Raw genomic sequence first — 17,511 nt, forward strand, 5'->3', positions numbered from 1 at the left:
TTTCTAACTAATTTATTAAATATCATTGCAGATAGAAAACTTGATGTTTTGAACAACAAAAAAAAAGTGTATTAAAATTACGAAAATCTGTAACTTACCTATGGTATAAGTAATAGGTGTCACACATTTTCGCCTAGCATAAACTGCAGTATATACAAGATTATATATTGACCATTATAAAGACAACCGGAATGAATTTAATTGTTATAAAAGGTACATAATCGCTCAAAGAAATACTGATTCTATCTATAGTGGGCAGCAGTAACACAATTTTAAATTCGATCTATTTATTTTGCTTTACATTGTACAAATCAAACACTAATGCAGATATCGCAATAATAATTTGCATTCATTGTGTCATCTCTCGTTTAGAAATTGTGGAAGACGGAGACCGCAGTGCGTATAGCTGACTTAATACTGAAATAGTTGTTCAATCTGTCAGATATCTTCATGAAATTCAAAGGTCGTCTTTTATTGATAAAGTAAATATATAATCTTGTGTCAAAATATATGTAATCGGTCAACTAGTTACTCCAGCACCCTTATATCTATGTATATACAATTAATTTTTTTATTCTAGTGGACTTTATTAGTAATACCATATACTGGTCAATGTTTGAGTTAGTTAAAACAATCAGCTCTAACCATCCTGAAACCTTAATATTATCAATATAGTTATTTACGACTTTTCAGTTGACTTGATACTGTTTATATTATATGGTATAAGTCAATATATGTACATATGTGATATTTTAATGAAATTAAGTAGGCATGTTTCTTCACCGCAATACTGCTTAACAATGAATATGAATGAAATCGGTCCTTAGTTCTTCCTTACATGTTTAGAGTAAGGCTTTGCCAACACCTTTTCATCGCTTTCAATCCATTCAAATTTTAAGAGTATAAAATATTGGGATGCACCAGAATTGGATTCTTCCATACTAATTTTAATTCATACAAATGCAATGTTTGGCCGCGTCTGTACTTAGCCTTTCCTTATAATAAATTTTCACTTTTGTTTAAAGGTGTTTAACACTGTCAATATAACTTACAATTAGGTTAAACTATGTTATAATATATAGTCATAAAACATATTTGTTGATTTTTAAATTCTAACAATATTTTCATTTACTGTGTGTTTCAGAATAAATATTATATAAGTTATGCCTTGAATAGGTAAGGACTTTCACGTGACTCTTTCTAATAAAAATCTAAGAACTGTAAAGGGTTAAAGAGAAAAAACGGTAAAGGTGGTAAAATGCAAAATGCCACCAACTCAAATATTGCTAAATATTTCGAATGGCATGTATTCGTATCCAAAGAATTATGGCTTAAACAAAAATGCGGAAACTTCATTAACGAATGTTTCGAACGCGATAGATTCACACTTAAGCACCACTGTAACAACTACCACCTTCGTAAGTGCCACAACAATTAACGGCAGCCAATTGGAAACGATCGATGGATGTAGCAGCACTCTAGACACTGAAAAATTCTACTGGGGCCACTTTGGGATACAGCTGGCAGTACCTGAATGGGAAGCTATCCTTACTACCATAGTGCTCTCCATTATAATAGTTTTAACTGTAATTGGGAATGTACTAGTCATTTTAAGTGTATTCACCTACAAGCCCCTACGAATAGTACAAAACTTCTTTATTGTTTCCCTGGCTGTAGCCGATCTTACGGTCGCATTACTTGTATTACCATTCAACGTAGCGTATTCAATACTTGGCCGTTGGGAATTTGGTATACATGTTTGTAAGATGTGGTTAACTTGTGATGTTTTGTGTTGTACATCGTCAATACTCAATTTGTGCGCAATTGCACTTGATCGCTACTGGGCCATAACGGATCCCATTAATTATGCCCAGAAGCGTACAGTAGGTCGTGTTCTGCTGTTAATAGCCGGTGTTTGGATTCTATCATTAGTAATAAGTTCACCGCCACTAGTAGGCTGGAATGACTGGCCAGATGAATTTACAAGTGCCACATCGTGTGAATTAACATCTAATCGAGGATATGTGATATACTCTTCATTGGGATCTTTTTTCATCCCCTTAGCAGTAATGACTATCGTATACATCGAAATCTATATTGCAACTAGACGAAGACTGCGTGAACGAGCCAAAGCTTCGAAAATAAATACTATTGCAATGAAGAGTGGTGATAAGGTCACATCTGCCGTGAATAATGCAAGTGCCAGACGAGATGCTGTAGGCTCGTTTTGTTTGGCAATATTTAGTTGCGGCAAATCATAATATAAGCCTACAAGTAGCCAAACAATCAGCTGTTTTCCTATGTGTGTGAAACAGCCGTGATCAGCTGATCGAATATGCCTTTTTCTGACACAGAGTTTTAAATAAAAGGATGTAGTTTAACAATTTGTTTATGAACATGTATTTGTAATGGAAGTAATAATGAAAACTTTCAATAATATTTTCGAAACAAAAGATTATTATATATTAATTGCTTTTCCTCACCACCTCCGAGGTTGCAATATAGGCGCGTTACCAATCTCTTTTGGGTGTTCGGTTCCCCAGGAGGCCTATATTCACCCATATAATATATACAGTTCTAAAACAATCTACTTTTCATAACAATTATAACTCGAAAAGATATATACATAAAATCAGGTACATGAATCAGGTTCATGAATAATAATAACATTAACAATAAAAGTTGAAATATTCAACAAAAACGAAAATAAATATATAAAAATCAGGTACAATTCAATTATAAAATAATATATTTGATATAATTGGAAACATTTAATAATATTTCAACACAATAAATATTAATTTAAATAATAATATGTAAATTTAATCTTTAGGAATTAAAACAACCAAAAAATATTTGAATATGGAATAAAAACATTCTTAAAGTTATAAATTTTAGAACATAACACGGCAACACACTATAGCAGATTTCTGTCATTTGGACGTTTTAGTAGTAGAATATTGTTTGGCAACCCGTAGAAAATGTGACTTTAGTAGCAGAATATTGGTTGGCAACCCGTACCAAGTATGATTTTAGTACTAGAATTTTCGAGGCAACCCGTACCAAGTGGGATATTTTTGCATGTGTATTAGTGAAAATCTTAGGATTTGTTACTTGTAGATTTATACAATGCGGCAAATCCTCTGAGCAGTCAACATCGCCAGTTGCGATACAAAATGATCAGGACTCTGTTAGCAGTGAGACGAATGTCAATAACGAAATACGGGGTGCGGATAATAACCAAGAAACAGAGCAACGTACAGTTGTTGTGGCACAACGAAAAAAAACTCGACGTGCAAAAATTAAGAATTCTATTAAACAGGGAAAAATGCGATTTAAAAAACAACAGCAACAACCAAAAAACGATGATGAACGCAACGACATAGCTGGTACAGAAGAATTACTGCTCATGGTCGCCGAAAGTAAAGAGTTCGAAAATTGTGGAAACAGTTTAACAAGCATGCCGAAATTCGCCTCCGAATGCACAAAACCAATCGATTTACACAATGATGACTACACTTCGTTGAAAATAACGCCACCACAATCTTCAACAGGTGCCACATCCACCGTGGCAATGCCGTTACAGAAAAAACCCGCAGGCGTATATCAATTTATTGAGGAAAAACAGAAGATATCACTGTCGAAGGAAAGACGAGCTGCACGCACGTTGGGCATTATTATGGGTGTGTTTGTTATTTGTTTTCTACCTTTTTTCCTGATGTACGTCATCCTGCCTTTCTGCGATTATTGCTGCCCAACAAACAAATTAAAGAATTTCATTACATGGTTGGGCTATATAAATTCCGGACTAAATCCAGTTATTTACACAATATTTAATTTGGACTATAGGCGAGCGTTTAAAAGACTTCTCGGGTTTAATTAAAAAAATTCAAAAATTTACAAATACTACTGAATGTCGATATAGGTTTACTTATTTGAATGTTTGTAATAATGTATATCAATGCACGAGTACATACATATATTTTTATTTCTATGTAGAGTATCATTATTTGTATAACTTTGTATAAAGAAATCAATAACTTATTTTATAATGTATACAATTTATATAATAGTGAACCAAATGTCCTCTTTAATTTATATACTCATTGTTAAAAAATTGTATTAGAAATTTTAATGAATAATAGCATATACAAATACAGTATATAAATACAAGTACATACATATGTAGGTATATATGTAGAAAAGATCAAAGTCACAGTTTTAAAAACATTTTTTATTAAGTAACTTTGCAATATTCTTGCTATGATTTATTCTTTAAGAGAAGGTTCGCCTTGTTCTTCTAACGATGGAAACTTAATTTTATATATGCAAATATCGAATTCTTTAAATTCATTCTTCCAAATATTTCTTTGTATTTGTTCTAAATATCTTTAAACTAAGGACCAATAACACAAGCATATAAGTTTTTGTGAATGAAAGACTTTAATTTCAATCTATATTTTTATTACCAACTAATTTGTTAGATAAAGGTTGGCCTACAAAGATATTAACTGCATTAAATTATCTGAAAATATTATTATACTTGATATATTATACATAAAAAGGTACATAAATGCATAAGGTTTTTAGCTTGAAAAAATATTCACCAGAGGAGTAAACTATTTATTCAAAAATTAATAAAAAATAGAATATTTAATATATAATGAGATTAAGAAAGACCTATTCTGATGTTTTTTATGAACAGTGGGTAATATAGTATTTAAATGAGTTATTAATTCTTAGGCTACAATTCCCTCTAAATATTAGGAATTAAAGTTGTTCATCGATAGAAATCTTTATTAAGTCTTTAGTTGTGAATAAAAAATGTGTTCATGGTAAATTTTTTGTGTTATTTATACACATATATATATATATATACTAAAATTTTAACTTATAAATTCTTATTGTACCATATTCAATCATTCTGATTTGCTGATAATAACGCTTTCATGGAAACTTCTCGTTCTATCTTTTAGCATCTATATTGCGTGAAATGATGGTTTCCAACTAGTCACTCGTGGCTTATTTACCGGTATGACGTATCTTAAAATTAGTATCTAACTAAGTAAAAAGAAACGACCTAAAGTTCCAATAAAATGTTGGTTGGTACCATTAACACTTAAAATATTGATATGATATATAATTCAATAAAACTTTTTAATTCAATACGGAGCAATGTAGAAGCAGTAAAGTTACTTACGGACTAATTATGAATGTTTAGTATTAACTTAATTTATTTAATTAAGCTTTTAAAACAAACAGTATTAAGACTTCGAGCTCCGTTCAGTGTATAAAATATCGCTATTATGCATATTCCCTAAGGAATCTGTCAAATGCACTCTAGAAAATAAAGGCACAGCAAATTTGGAATTTTATTATCTCAGCAGACGATAAAAAAACTGCTAATTTCCATGTGTATACGGAGCTGAATGCCTGGACAAGAAAGCGATCCAAGGATTATCTAATGGAAGGTGACTTCGGTATAAAGCCAACGGGAAGTTTGAAATCTTATACTGCATATTACTACATATTATTCACAGAAAAATATGCTCTTTGAGTTTCATTACGGTATCTCACATACCATCATCCATATATATATTATATAAAGAGTAAAGTTAACTGAATGTTTGAAAATCCAGATATTAGTTATATGATGATTAGTATTATGATTAGTTCGATAATTTTTACATTAGGTATATGGGTGCTAAGGAAAGTATTAACCCGATTCAACCAATTTTTTACTTACACGCATACTATTATCAGAAAAGAATTCTCTCTGAATTATTGGTGCGCTTTTGACAATTTTAAGATTTGAGATGTCATAATTTAAAGACACTATGTGATTGAGTAGGTCCAGGAATATGTGATTTTATCGAAAGATGAGCGATGCCACGCCCATCGTCCAATTTTAATACCGGCTTCTATAAAACCCTTTTGTAGCAACTCGGGTGCAAGATATAATATATCTGACGATTTTATCTATTGAGTTATCGCACTTTTTTTAGTTTTTAAGAAAACCGTTATACGATGAGGAGGCGGGATCATAATCCGATTTGATTTATTTTCACACAGTAAATGGAGAATATAACACAAACATTTGTTCTGAGCAAAAGAGTTGCCGACTTGGCTTTAGCGGTTTGGGAGACATGAACATTAAGCCCTCTAGGCTTTTTCAAAATTTGTCAAACTGCAGATGCCCTTCCCTAGCGCACTTCGTCATTCCAAATATCAGTCTTGTATCTTATTGTGAGCTTAGGTATGGCACTTTATCTGTTGAAAATGTAGCAACAATTATCATATATGACTTTTAAGTGTATAAGAAAGAGACGCACCTATTGACACTCACCATTTTCCAGCTATACCATTTTTCAACAACAATGGTCGTGGCATTATTTGAAATTTTTTTTGTAAATTCAGTTGTTTTATAGAATCAAAAAGCGTTTATAAATAAGATAAGTACTTGAATTTAATATTGTTTCTAACTAATTTATTAAATATCACTGCAGATAGAAAACTTGATGTTTTGAACATTGGATGTACAAATATAAAATTATATGTACATATTTTTCTAGATCTTACTTGAACATGAAGTTCCTTTTACATTCGCGTTGTTTTGGGCCTAAGTTGTTGGAGATTTCAAAGCGAAGACTATAAATCGAAGTGGAAGGTACCTGTACTAAACATTATTATTTCTTGATAGCTATGACCTCAATCGATCGAATTGGCTCCAGTTTTATACACCCGGTTCATAGTTTTGTCGTTTATCCTTTGAAATAGGCTTCCCAACGTTTAAAGGGAAAGTCTTGGATGCATTCGTAATACAAGGTGGCTCACGAATCGTGCTGAAAATCAAACCGTATTACCTTTTCTCAATCAATACATTTCACTTATTTTTTTATTGTATAGCAAATTTTATTTTATTTTATATAATTAATTATTTTTAAAAATTATGAATCGTAAATGACATCCATGTTCAGCCCACGCATATGCGAAACTAATAAGAAATTTATTCATTGCGGCCAGAAGAGTTGAAGTCGGAATTGACTCATTTATCGATTTAATGGACTGCTGCAATTCAGTCAGACTTCTGGGTTTTGTTTTGTACAGCTCTTACTTCACATAACACCATAAAAAAAGTATTTTGCAGTCAGGTCAGGTGACTCTAGGGGCCAGCGGAAAGTGGAGTTTCTTGATATTAATTTGTTTTCAATTTTCGTTAGAGCTCCTCAATAACCGGTCTGGCAATGTGTGCAGTTGCTCCATCTTGCTGGAACTAAACGTATTGAAAGAGATACGTGTTTTGCGCAGTTCTAGATAAAAGAAAATTCATTTAACATCTTCAAATAACGGTGCACATTGACAGTTACTGTTACACCGTTTTCGTCAAAGAAGTATGGCCCGACAATATACCTTGATGAAACTGCGCACTACACAGTGACTCGTTCTGGATGAAGTTCCGTCTCGTGGATTATTTCTGGATTTGATTCACTTCATATACGGCAACTTTGTTTGTTTACATTTCTGTTTAGATGAAAATAGGCCTCATCAGACATAAACAGACAATTTATCAAGTTATGCCTTTTTCGGCCATTGCAATCATTTTTTGTCAAAATTCTAGGCGAATAGGCAAATCTAGAGAGTTAAACCGGTTTATTATTGGAACTTTGTACGGAAACAGATTTAAGTCATCATGAATTATCAGTTGTAATGACCGTCTACTAACTCCAAATTGTGCCAATAAGTTGCCAGTCGAAACTCTTGGATTTGACTGAATTGGATTTGCTACAGCCGACATTGTTTCTCACGAACATACGGATCTCGAAGGAACGGTCTTCTTGCGATAATTCCAGATTCGTCAAACATGTTTACCAACCTCATAATGGTCCATCTACTGGGGGTGTGCCGCCAAAATCCCGTCTGAACTCTCTTTGGAAGGAAATGACGGACTGCAAGGCATGGTACCGCTGCACTATCCAAACACTCTTTTTCGTATCCCATCCATTTATAAAAACAGTAAGTCCAATATTCACATAGAAAAGATGTTTCTACGGTTTGTTTTTGTAGCACGATTCGTGAGCCACCCTATACAAACAAACAAGTAATTTTAGTTGATACAAAATAGTTAATACAAATATTAATAATATTATGCATGTTGGTATATCCGCGGAAATTGGAAATCTCTTCTCTCAAATATTATTAACATTTAATCATAACTGGCCAATATTGTATATTGATATGTTGAATGTGTATAATATTATTGTGAATACATTTATACTTTATTTATTGGAATTGTTAATAAAAATTGTTATATACTCGTACATATTATATGTACTTGGATATGCTAGAACATACATACCTCAAAATTGAAAGACGGAAATTGTTTCATCTTAACCTAAAATCCTTTGTTTGCTTACAAAAGATTTTATATTGAAATTTTAGTAGAATTTTTGACATTTCTTAACATAAAAGTCAAGGTAAAAACCGTTGATAAAATATATATTTTAAGAAGGATGTTAAATATTTTAGCCCTCAATTTTTTAAAATGTTTAGTTACGAATTTGCGTGCATTTGTTTTAGTGTAGATTTAGTTGACCATATTTGTCCCGGTGAAATCCGGGACGGTTCGTTTTAGTAATTGATTTTTTCCCTATTTAAAATCGCGACATATAATAGGTGAGAGAGCAACACAATTTTATTCGATTCATTCTTTCTTTTTTTAATTTCTAAACCCAGGACGGCAGCAATCCTCTACTCGGAATCCGGATTCTCCCGGCCAAATCGAGACGAATGGTCAGCTAAGTATAGATACTTTAACAAATAAAAAAAAACAAATTTTAATTTTTTGTTATTCAATTTAAATATACAAGTATGCAGGAAAACATTCGGAGGAAAATTCTTAAGGTGGAGCTCATTATCACCAGTTTCGCTCTTAAATGATAAATATTTGCAACAGCAATTTTGCGCACAGGTTATATCTTACATACCCAATTTTTGGTGCTTTTTTTGTAAAGGGTGCTTTTTTTCAAGGTATAGAAATTTAAGTTGGCATTACTGTTCAAGATGGCGACCGCTTTAACAGCTGTCAAGTGATTTATTCTCAGTTTGGTTTGGCAATTCATCATAAATAGACTTTCGCCTGAACAACGCTTGTAAATAGTGCAATTTTATTTCGAAAATAATGGTTCTGTGCGGAATACGTATCGCGCACTACGTTCATTTTATCGTCGAAAATTTTTTTTAGCGATGAAGCGCATTTCTGGTTGAATGACTACGTCAACAAACAAAACTTCCGCATTTGGAGTGTAGCTAATCCTCGGATGTAGTCCAATTTGGACGTCCAATTTTTGATGACTTTTTCCAAAATTTGTGGACGTATATCGGCAATAACACGGCGAATGTTATCTTCCAAATGGTTAAGCGTTTGCGGCTTATGCGCATAAACCAATGACTTTACATAAGCTCTTGGACATCATGGTTGTTCAATTCAGGAATGAAAAAGTTAGTAATCATGGCTCTATACCGATCATCATCGTTTTTGAAGAAGTACGGACCAATGATTCCACCAGCCCATAAAGCGCACCAAACAGTCAGTTTTTCTGGATGTAACGGTGTTTCGACATACACTTGAGGATTAGCTTCACTCCAAATGCGGCAGTTTTGACGTAGTCATTCAACCAAAACGTAGTGCGCGAGACTTATTCCGCACAGAACCATTATTTTCGAAATAAAATTGCACTATTTGCAAGCGTTGTTCAGGCGAAAGTCTATTCATGATGAGTTGCCAAACCAAACTGAGAATAAATCACTTGACAGCTGTTAAATCGGTCGCCATCTTGAACAGTAATGTCAACTTAAAGTTCTATACCTCGAAAAAAAACACCCGATATAACCAAAATATATCAAGTAAAACCCATGCGAAAAACAAAAATTCTTTTTGTTGACCTGTGTAAAGTGCGAATATTAAGAATTAATATATAACATATTTTTTAACTATTATTGTAAATTATAAAAATTAAATAAATAACAAGTATAGAAGGGCAAAATTGAGGTGTAATCGAACATTTCAAACTCTTGCATCTTGCAACAATCAAAGCTGGAACAAAGGAATATAAGGACAATGTACCGAATTTGGTTGAAAATGGTACAGTAGTTCCGGAAATATGTGATTTCACCTAAATGTGGGCAGTGTAACGCCAATCGTCCAATTTTGACCCCGTCTCCTATTTAGGCTTTTGTACCATCCCGGTTGTAAAATTTAATACCTCTGACGTATTTAGTTATGAATTTATCGCGCTTTTAGTAGTTTTAAACTTATTTTTTTATTCAATTTCACACTATCCGTAAAGGTTTTTATAGGAATTGTTCTAAGCGAATTTGGTTATTGTTGCTTTGTGATTTAGAAGATATGTACATTAAACCTATTAGAAAGCGGGGCCACGCCCACTTTTTCTTAAATCTTATATCTTAAATGGATTACAATCAAATTTTGTATTTTATTAAATTATAATTGTATCAGCTAAAAATACATTAAAACCAACTTCCTATGAGATATATGGGATATAAACTAAAATTAATATAATGAGTTGATGTGAATACGTCGTCTAGAGGATCGCAATTCATTATATTAAGGATATAAGGTTTGGACCAAAGTCCTCATATTTCCACACAATTTTTAAAAAAACTTTTTCCTTTAATACTATTAAAGTGTCACACATTTTATCAGATGGAAAGTCGGAAATTATTATACAGGCTATATTAAGGCCAGAGAAAGTGATAGATTGATTGAGTTAATAAGAGTGATATATAATTGAAAATTGTGCTATATGGAAAGTAGGCGTGGTTTTAGTCTGATTTCGCCTATTTTCACACTATACCTGGGGGTGTTAAAATAATCATATGTTCCAAATTTGGTTGAACTTAATTTAAATGAAAGTAACATTCGTAACAAGCTGAAAACTTTAAAAAAATTTAAGCGACATTTTTTACATCAAAAATTATTCAAAAGAAATCGAAATTAAGTATCATAATATTAACAATTAAAAACAAGGATTTAGTAAAATCTTTAATAAATACATTTTATTTTTAATTTAAATGTTTAATTTATTGTATACAAGTTTTTATTTTATAAACAAACTTAAAGATTTTTATTAAAACTTTGAAAAGGAGATATTTTTTCGGAAAAGTTTTTTTTTAATTTTTCGATTTTTGAAAATTAAATCTTCACAAGACAGACTTTTTATAAAAATATTCTGACTGATCATACTCTGTAGCATCATGTTGCAAGAGTATAAAAATAAAATGAGAACTTCAATTTTATTTTATTTAGGAAAAGGTAATTGATAGAGTAGGCAGCGGTAACCAATCAAATAACCTATATCAAGTGATTACGTAGACGATGCGCCAGTTTCCTGTAACCAATGGCTAACTAAACAAATAATCCACGCACCAGTTCTCTGTAATCATAGCAATAACCTAACAAACCATTTTCAGTAACAGATAGCTACCGAAACAAATAGTTAACGCAAAGGGCACTCTTAACCAAAGAGTAAGAGTTTTCAAAAATATTATAGCAATAAAATATATGTATCATTTTCGCTAAAGCAATGAGAGAGAGAGAAACCGAGTCAGATAATAACGCCGACGTACAGTCTTCAATTTTCAATTTTTAAATAGCGCTGATATTTTTTTATTACTCGATAGACAATACATCACTGCAATTGTTAATAATTTTTATTTTTTTTTTTTTTTTAATACATTCGCGCAGCTAGCTGTAAGCTTTCAAAGTTGGCCTATGGCGCAACAAGTGTATGCCTAAAATTTTCCGCCTTTTTTCGGTAACAAAAGCAACTTAGAAATATAAATTTCTTAAATTTTTAATAATTTTAATGTTTTAATTGAAAGAAAAAGGTATGTATTTGCTTAATTCATTGTTTATGTGTATTGTGCGTATTTGTGTTCGTGTTAATTCGCCCTTGAAGTCAATCTTCCAGATAATGTGCAATTTTTTGTGATCGCCTATCTTTAATCTGATCGCCTTTTAAATGTTATGTTAATTCGGGCGGATTCGAGCGAATTCTCTATTATAAATGTTAAAGTTGTAAAATAACTTCTAATGTTTGCAAGATTTAGAGATTTTGCTATTTTTAGTTATTAATATGGCGCAATGAAAAAGTACCAACAAAGAAGTTTTCTGCAGTTGAAAACTATGTTTTGTATAAAATTATTGATGAAGGAAAATATTAAACCAATAAAATCAATAAAATAAAAAAGCAATTGCGAAATTTGAGCAAACTGATAGAAAAGTAAAGAACTAGCCATGGCATATTAGCAGTATTTGGTAGGTTGGTTCTAACTTTAAAGTGGCATCAAAATTGTAAAAACTGTGGAATATGATTTTGAAGTACATGTTCCATAACCCACAATGGCTTCCAAAGCAAATGGCATAGACGTAAATTTGATACGAAGGTTTGGCCTAATTTGGCGCACTATGGCTTTCGGATATGCACTGAATAGGGAAGCTTTTCGCAATTACACTGGGGAAACTGAAGACATATTTCTTAGCACATATCCGTAGTTCTGCATGCTTCAATCTGTCTTCTGGCAGCATCACACCCGAAAACCCATTCCGCCGCATATGTCATGATTTGAACTCTCGTTCCTGCACATTTTATCTGAGTCGCATTTTAAAATTTAAAAGACTACATATATTGCTTTCTATTAATAAATAATACCGTAAAAATTAAAAACTCTCTTGCCTTTCATGACTCAACTAGTTCCGCAAGTATGCGGATTGCGCCCCTCGCGTTGGACCTGACGAAGGTAACCGTTGGGTTACTAATTAAAAAAAGAAAAAAACAGAGCGGATATTTTTCTGAAGCTATTAATTATTCCATGGCAGATTGGTCATTTCATCCACTGGGCGACGTGTAGTAAAAGAGGTGAAATAGTTACTTTTTTTCCGAGGCTAAAATAAAATTAACCTATCGATTGACAAATGCATTAATTACTGGTAACCTATGGGTAACAGGTTAGCTAACTTTTAACTGTCTTGTAGGGGAGCTTCTGAAAATGAAAAATGTTAAGTATTGTTTAATAGCAATGAACATAACAATATTAATAATTTCTCTCCAGCTAACAGACAAAATCTGGCACTTTTAAGAAAAACGGAAAACTCATTTCTATTAAACGAAAAAATATTTTAGAGATACTTTAGATTTCCAACATCATTGCGTTGCAAACTTATACAAGATTTGAAACCCCTCGATAATCATTTTCGGAGAACAGTTATTCTTTTTGAGATTCGGGTGAGTGTTCAAGAATTTAATTGAAGATTAATTTAACTGCAAAAAAACACATACATACACATTAGGGTGCCCGTTATTTACGAAATTGATTATTTTTCACGAGACGCTCCCTTAACTTTTAGTTTTCCATCTAAAATAAAATATCAGACCATAATAAGCCCTTATTTTTCATGATAAACCTTGCCCTTGTACCCAACCTTGCGTACAATTAAATATTATTATTTTATTTTTATCATTGAAAAATCGGTTATTTCGAAACTAGATAAAAGGTGCGGTTAAATAACACTAATATAAATTGTAACAATAATGTACGTGTATTTCAAAAAACAAAATAAAGTAAAAATTCGCGGTTTAATATAAATAATTAATTATATCGGGTTTTCCAATAGAGATGCTATGATTTTTAAGTGTCATTTCGGCCATTTTTAATATATTATCATCTGTAATTGTTTTTTGCTGTATTTAGTAATTTTTACAATTTTAACATGTAAAGATATACGCAACAACAACGTTTATAAATTATTCAATTTTTTTATCAAAATAACCGTTCTCCAATTGCAACTTTTCATCCGCTTTTGCCATTTTATGGTCGTAATAATCGATCACCTGTGCTCGCTTTCGTCGAATTGTTGAAAATTTCAAGCGTACATTTTCTTTACATAATGTTCAAGTGCCAATAAGACAAAGAACCGCCAACTTGAAAACGATAACGAATTTTTTAAGAAAATCATCTTTACAGATGAGGCTCACTTTCATCTGAGTTGTGCGGTAAATAAACATAACTGTCGATTCTGGTGCGAAGAACATCCATAAATTATAAATGAACAACTATTACATTTACCTAAATTGAGAGTTTGTTGTGGTTTTTGGTCTAGTGGAATCATCGATCCGTACTTTTTTCGATATGAAGCTGGTGACACCGTTACTGGCAATGAAGACCGGTATAGATCGATAATAACCAACTTTTTATGGCCGCGATTGGAATATGACAACTTCTGGTTCCAATAAGACAAGAGATTCCAATGCAACAACCGAATTATTCCGAGAAAAGTTTGGCGATTCGATAATTTTAAGAAATTCTGACTTTGAATGGCCTTAAAGAAGCTAAGATTTAACACTACTAGACTACTTTTTGTAGGGTTATTTGAAGTCATTGGTCTTTAGCATTAAACCAGACTCTCTTCAAAGTTTAGAAGTCAATAATAAACGTGCTATTCCTGTACAAGTGTATGTGTATGGATTTAGTAGGAAAAGTACTCGAAAAGTGGGTTTATCGAGTTCGTTCCTGCAAAAGAAGTCATGTAGACCATTTGAATGATGTTATATTCGGAACTTAATTGTATCAATTGTACTTAGCAATTAGTATATTTTTTTTTAATAAAATCATATCACTCCAATTGAAAACATGTATGTGTATACATACATCACTTCGAAGTCCATATTGGCATATATCCCGCAATACCCCTTTTTCTTTGGCAAACAAAAACAAGTAAGATTGAGTACAAAGCATTAAAGCACAAATAATTCGTGCATACATACATAAATATAAATACATAAACTGATGCGTTTTTAGTATACCCTATAGGGCTTACGGACACAAAATATATATAAAGAAAGCGGTTATTAATATATATATATATATATAATATAAATTATTAAATACAAACATTCATTATCAAAACAAATAGTGAAAATAAAAATACAAATAAGAATATTTAGTTTCGAAAATAAATCCGTACCGGGATCAATAAAAACTAAATACGCGTATTTTAGTAATTTAATTCTAATTGAAAACTCTAATTTACTTCAAAGAGTTTGAGTATACGGAAGTTAAAATTAATTTTTCCCGAAGTAAAAAACTCTACTACTTAAAAGAATTTTCTTTCGCAATAAGAATATATATATAGGAAAATATTATTTAAATTTATTTCAATATATTTTCTAAAAGAGCTCAGATTCATAAAAATCTAACACTACTCAGTTTCTAAATGTACTAAAAATTATTTCTGAAGAAAAGACTCCATGTACACCTACAGAAGCTACACGCTCAAAGCAAGGTGGTACAAAACAAAAAAGGGAGAAAGATATTTCATACACCAAATTTATTTCTGAGGGTTACAGTCTAATAAGATACTGCACTCGATTTTCATCTTCATCGATTCAAGACTATTCTGAATCGGTATTAGGAAAAAAAAATAAATCTTGACAATTTCTGGACACGTCTCCAAGCTGCAGATCTACCGGAAAATTTTAAATCTTCGGCTTACGCCAATTACGAAAAGTGCTTAGACCAGTTTGAAGAATCAAAAGCAATGATTTCGGATCAATTAAAATTAATTAAAGCAATTGTACCTATTCCACATCCGAGAGTAAAGCTGTCATAAATTCAATGTCAAGAGCAAATTCAGGCATCCATCTCAAGGTGCTCGCATGTGACACAGCAGTTTTTCACGGTGGTTACGAACAATAGCCATTCGTCCGAGACATGACTACAGCCGTTTGCATAAATTATTCAAAATTATCACAAGATTGTATCACCTCCGATACAAAATAAAAGGTCAAGCATAGTCAAACAGTTTGCACTAAATGATAATTTCAAGTTGGCATGAGAAGCTCTAAAAGCAAGATACGAAAATGAAAGCATATTGGTTGATAAGCAAGTAATAATTTTAATGAACTTCCCTAAAATTGAAAAAGAAACAAGTGAAGAATTTATTAGGCTGAAATTCACTGTTTCCAATTATTTGTCGGTTCTATCGACACAAAATATTCCCATAGACAGATCCTATTCTGGTAAATACGATGTTTGTTCATTATCACGAATTTTGTATTTCTTAAGAAAGTGTTTATTTACTAATGAATCTATTTTTCCCTCTTTAAAGTAATCACTACTAGATATAATGCACTTATTCCAGCGTTTTTTCCAATCCTCAAAGCACTTTAAAAAGTAATTTTTGGTGATCTTGTACAGATCCTCCTTCGATGCAGTTTTTATCTTCTCAATCGTAGCGTGGCGTCGTCCTCTCATGGACCTATTTAGCTTAGGGAAAGAAAAAATTCTTAAGGGGCAGGTCTGGGCAATACGGTAACTGCGGCACCATTAATGTGTTGTTTTTGGCCAAATACGAGGTTTTTTTAAAAATTATGGCGAATTTTGATTTTTCGCGGGCTAACGCCGTGTCCAGCGTAGACACGACAAGTGCGGTGCGTTAAATATTAAGTTAATTTGGCGCACTATGGCTTTCGGATATGCACTGAATAGGGAAGCTTTTCGCAATTACACTGGGGAAACTGAAGACATATTTCTTAGCACATATCCGTAGTTCTGCATGCTTCAATCTGTCTTCTGGCAGCATCACACCCGAAAACCCATTCCGCCGCATATGTCATGATTTGAACTCTCGTTCCTGCACATTTTATCTGAGTCGCATTTTAAAATTTAAAAGACTACATATATTGCTTTCTATTAATAAATAAAACCGTAAAAATTAAAAACTCTCTTGCCTTTCATGACTCAACTAGTTCCGCAAGTATGCGGATTGCGCCCCTCGCGTTGGACCTGACGAAGGTAACTAATTAGGTTACTAATTAAAAAAAGAAAAAAACAGAGCGGATATTGTTCTAAAGCTATTAATTATTCCATGGCAGATTGGTCATTTCATCCACTGGGCGACGTGTAGTAAAAGAGGTGAAATAGTTACTTTTTTTCCGAGGCTAAAATAAAATTAACCTATCGATTGACAAATGCATTAATTACTGGTAACCTATGGGTAACAGGTTAGCTAACTTTTAACTGTCTTGTAGGGGAGCTTCTGAGAATGAAAAATGTTAAGTATTGTTTAATAGCAATGAACATAACAATATTAATAATTTCTCTCCAGCTAACAGACAAAATCTGGCACTTTTAAGAAAAACGGAAAACTCATTTCTATTAAACGAAAAAATATTTTAGAGATACTTTAGATTTCCAACATCATTGTGTTGCAAACTTATACAAGATTTGAAACCCCTCGATAATCATTTTCAGAGAACAGTTATTCTTTTTGAGATTCGGGTGAGTGTTCAAGAATTTAATTGAAGATTAATTTAACTGCAAAAAAACACATACATACACATTAGGGTGCCCGTTATTTACGAAATTGATTATTTTTCACGAGACGCTCCCTTAACTTTTAGTTTTCCATCTAAAATAAAATATCAGACCATA

General features: G+C 32.2%; 1 protein-coding gene and 1 long non-coding RNA gene across 4 annotated transcripts in view; one reads left to right on the forward strand and one right to left on the reverse strand.

The window, feature by feature from the left end:
- The window catches only part of LOC118680478 (uncharacterized), a 167,013-nt gene that overhangs the window by 134,142 nt on the left and 15,360 nt on the right, over positions 1-17,511 (reverse strand). The window lies entirely within an intron of this gene.
- LOC118680583 (tyramine/octopamine receptor-like) lies at positions 1,154-3,996 on the forward strand. The gene is made up of 2 exons (XM_070112007.1): positions 1,154-2,241; positions 3,126-3,996. The coding sequence occupies exons 1-2, from the start codon at positions 1,266-1,268 to the stop codon at positions 3,881-3,883; spliced, it is 1,734 nt and encodes a 577-aa protein (XP_069968108.1). The 5' UTR covers positions 1,154-1,265; the 3' UTR covers positions 3,884-3,996.

The sequence above is a fragment of the Bactrocera oleae genome, chromosome 6 (assembly GCF_042242935.1).
Source record: "Bactrocera oleae isolate idBacOlea1 chromosome 6, idBacOlea1, whole genome shotgun sequence".
Classification (NCBI taxonomy): domain Eukaryota; kingdom Metazoa; phylum Arthropoda; class Insecta; order Diptera; family Tephritidae; genus Bactrocera; species Bactrocera oleae.

Excerpts from the sequence above, each read along its gene's own strand:
- LOC118680583 (XM_070112007.1), top strand. The coding sequence starts at position 1,266 with ATGCCACCAACTCAAATATTGCTAAATATTTCGAATGGCATGTATTCG. Across the intron at positions 2,242-3,125 it reads CTCGTTTTGTTTGGCAATAT|TACAATGCGGCAAATCCTCT; the intron begins TTAGTTGCGGCA and ends CTTGTAGATTTA.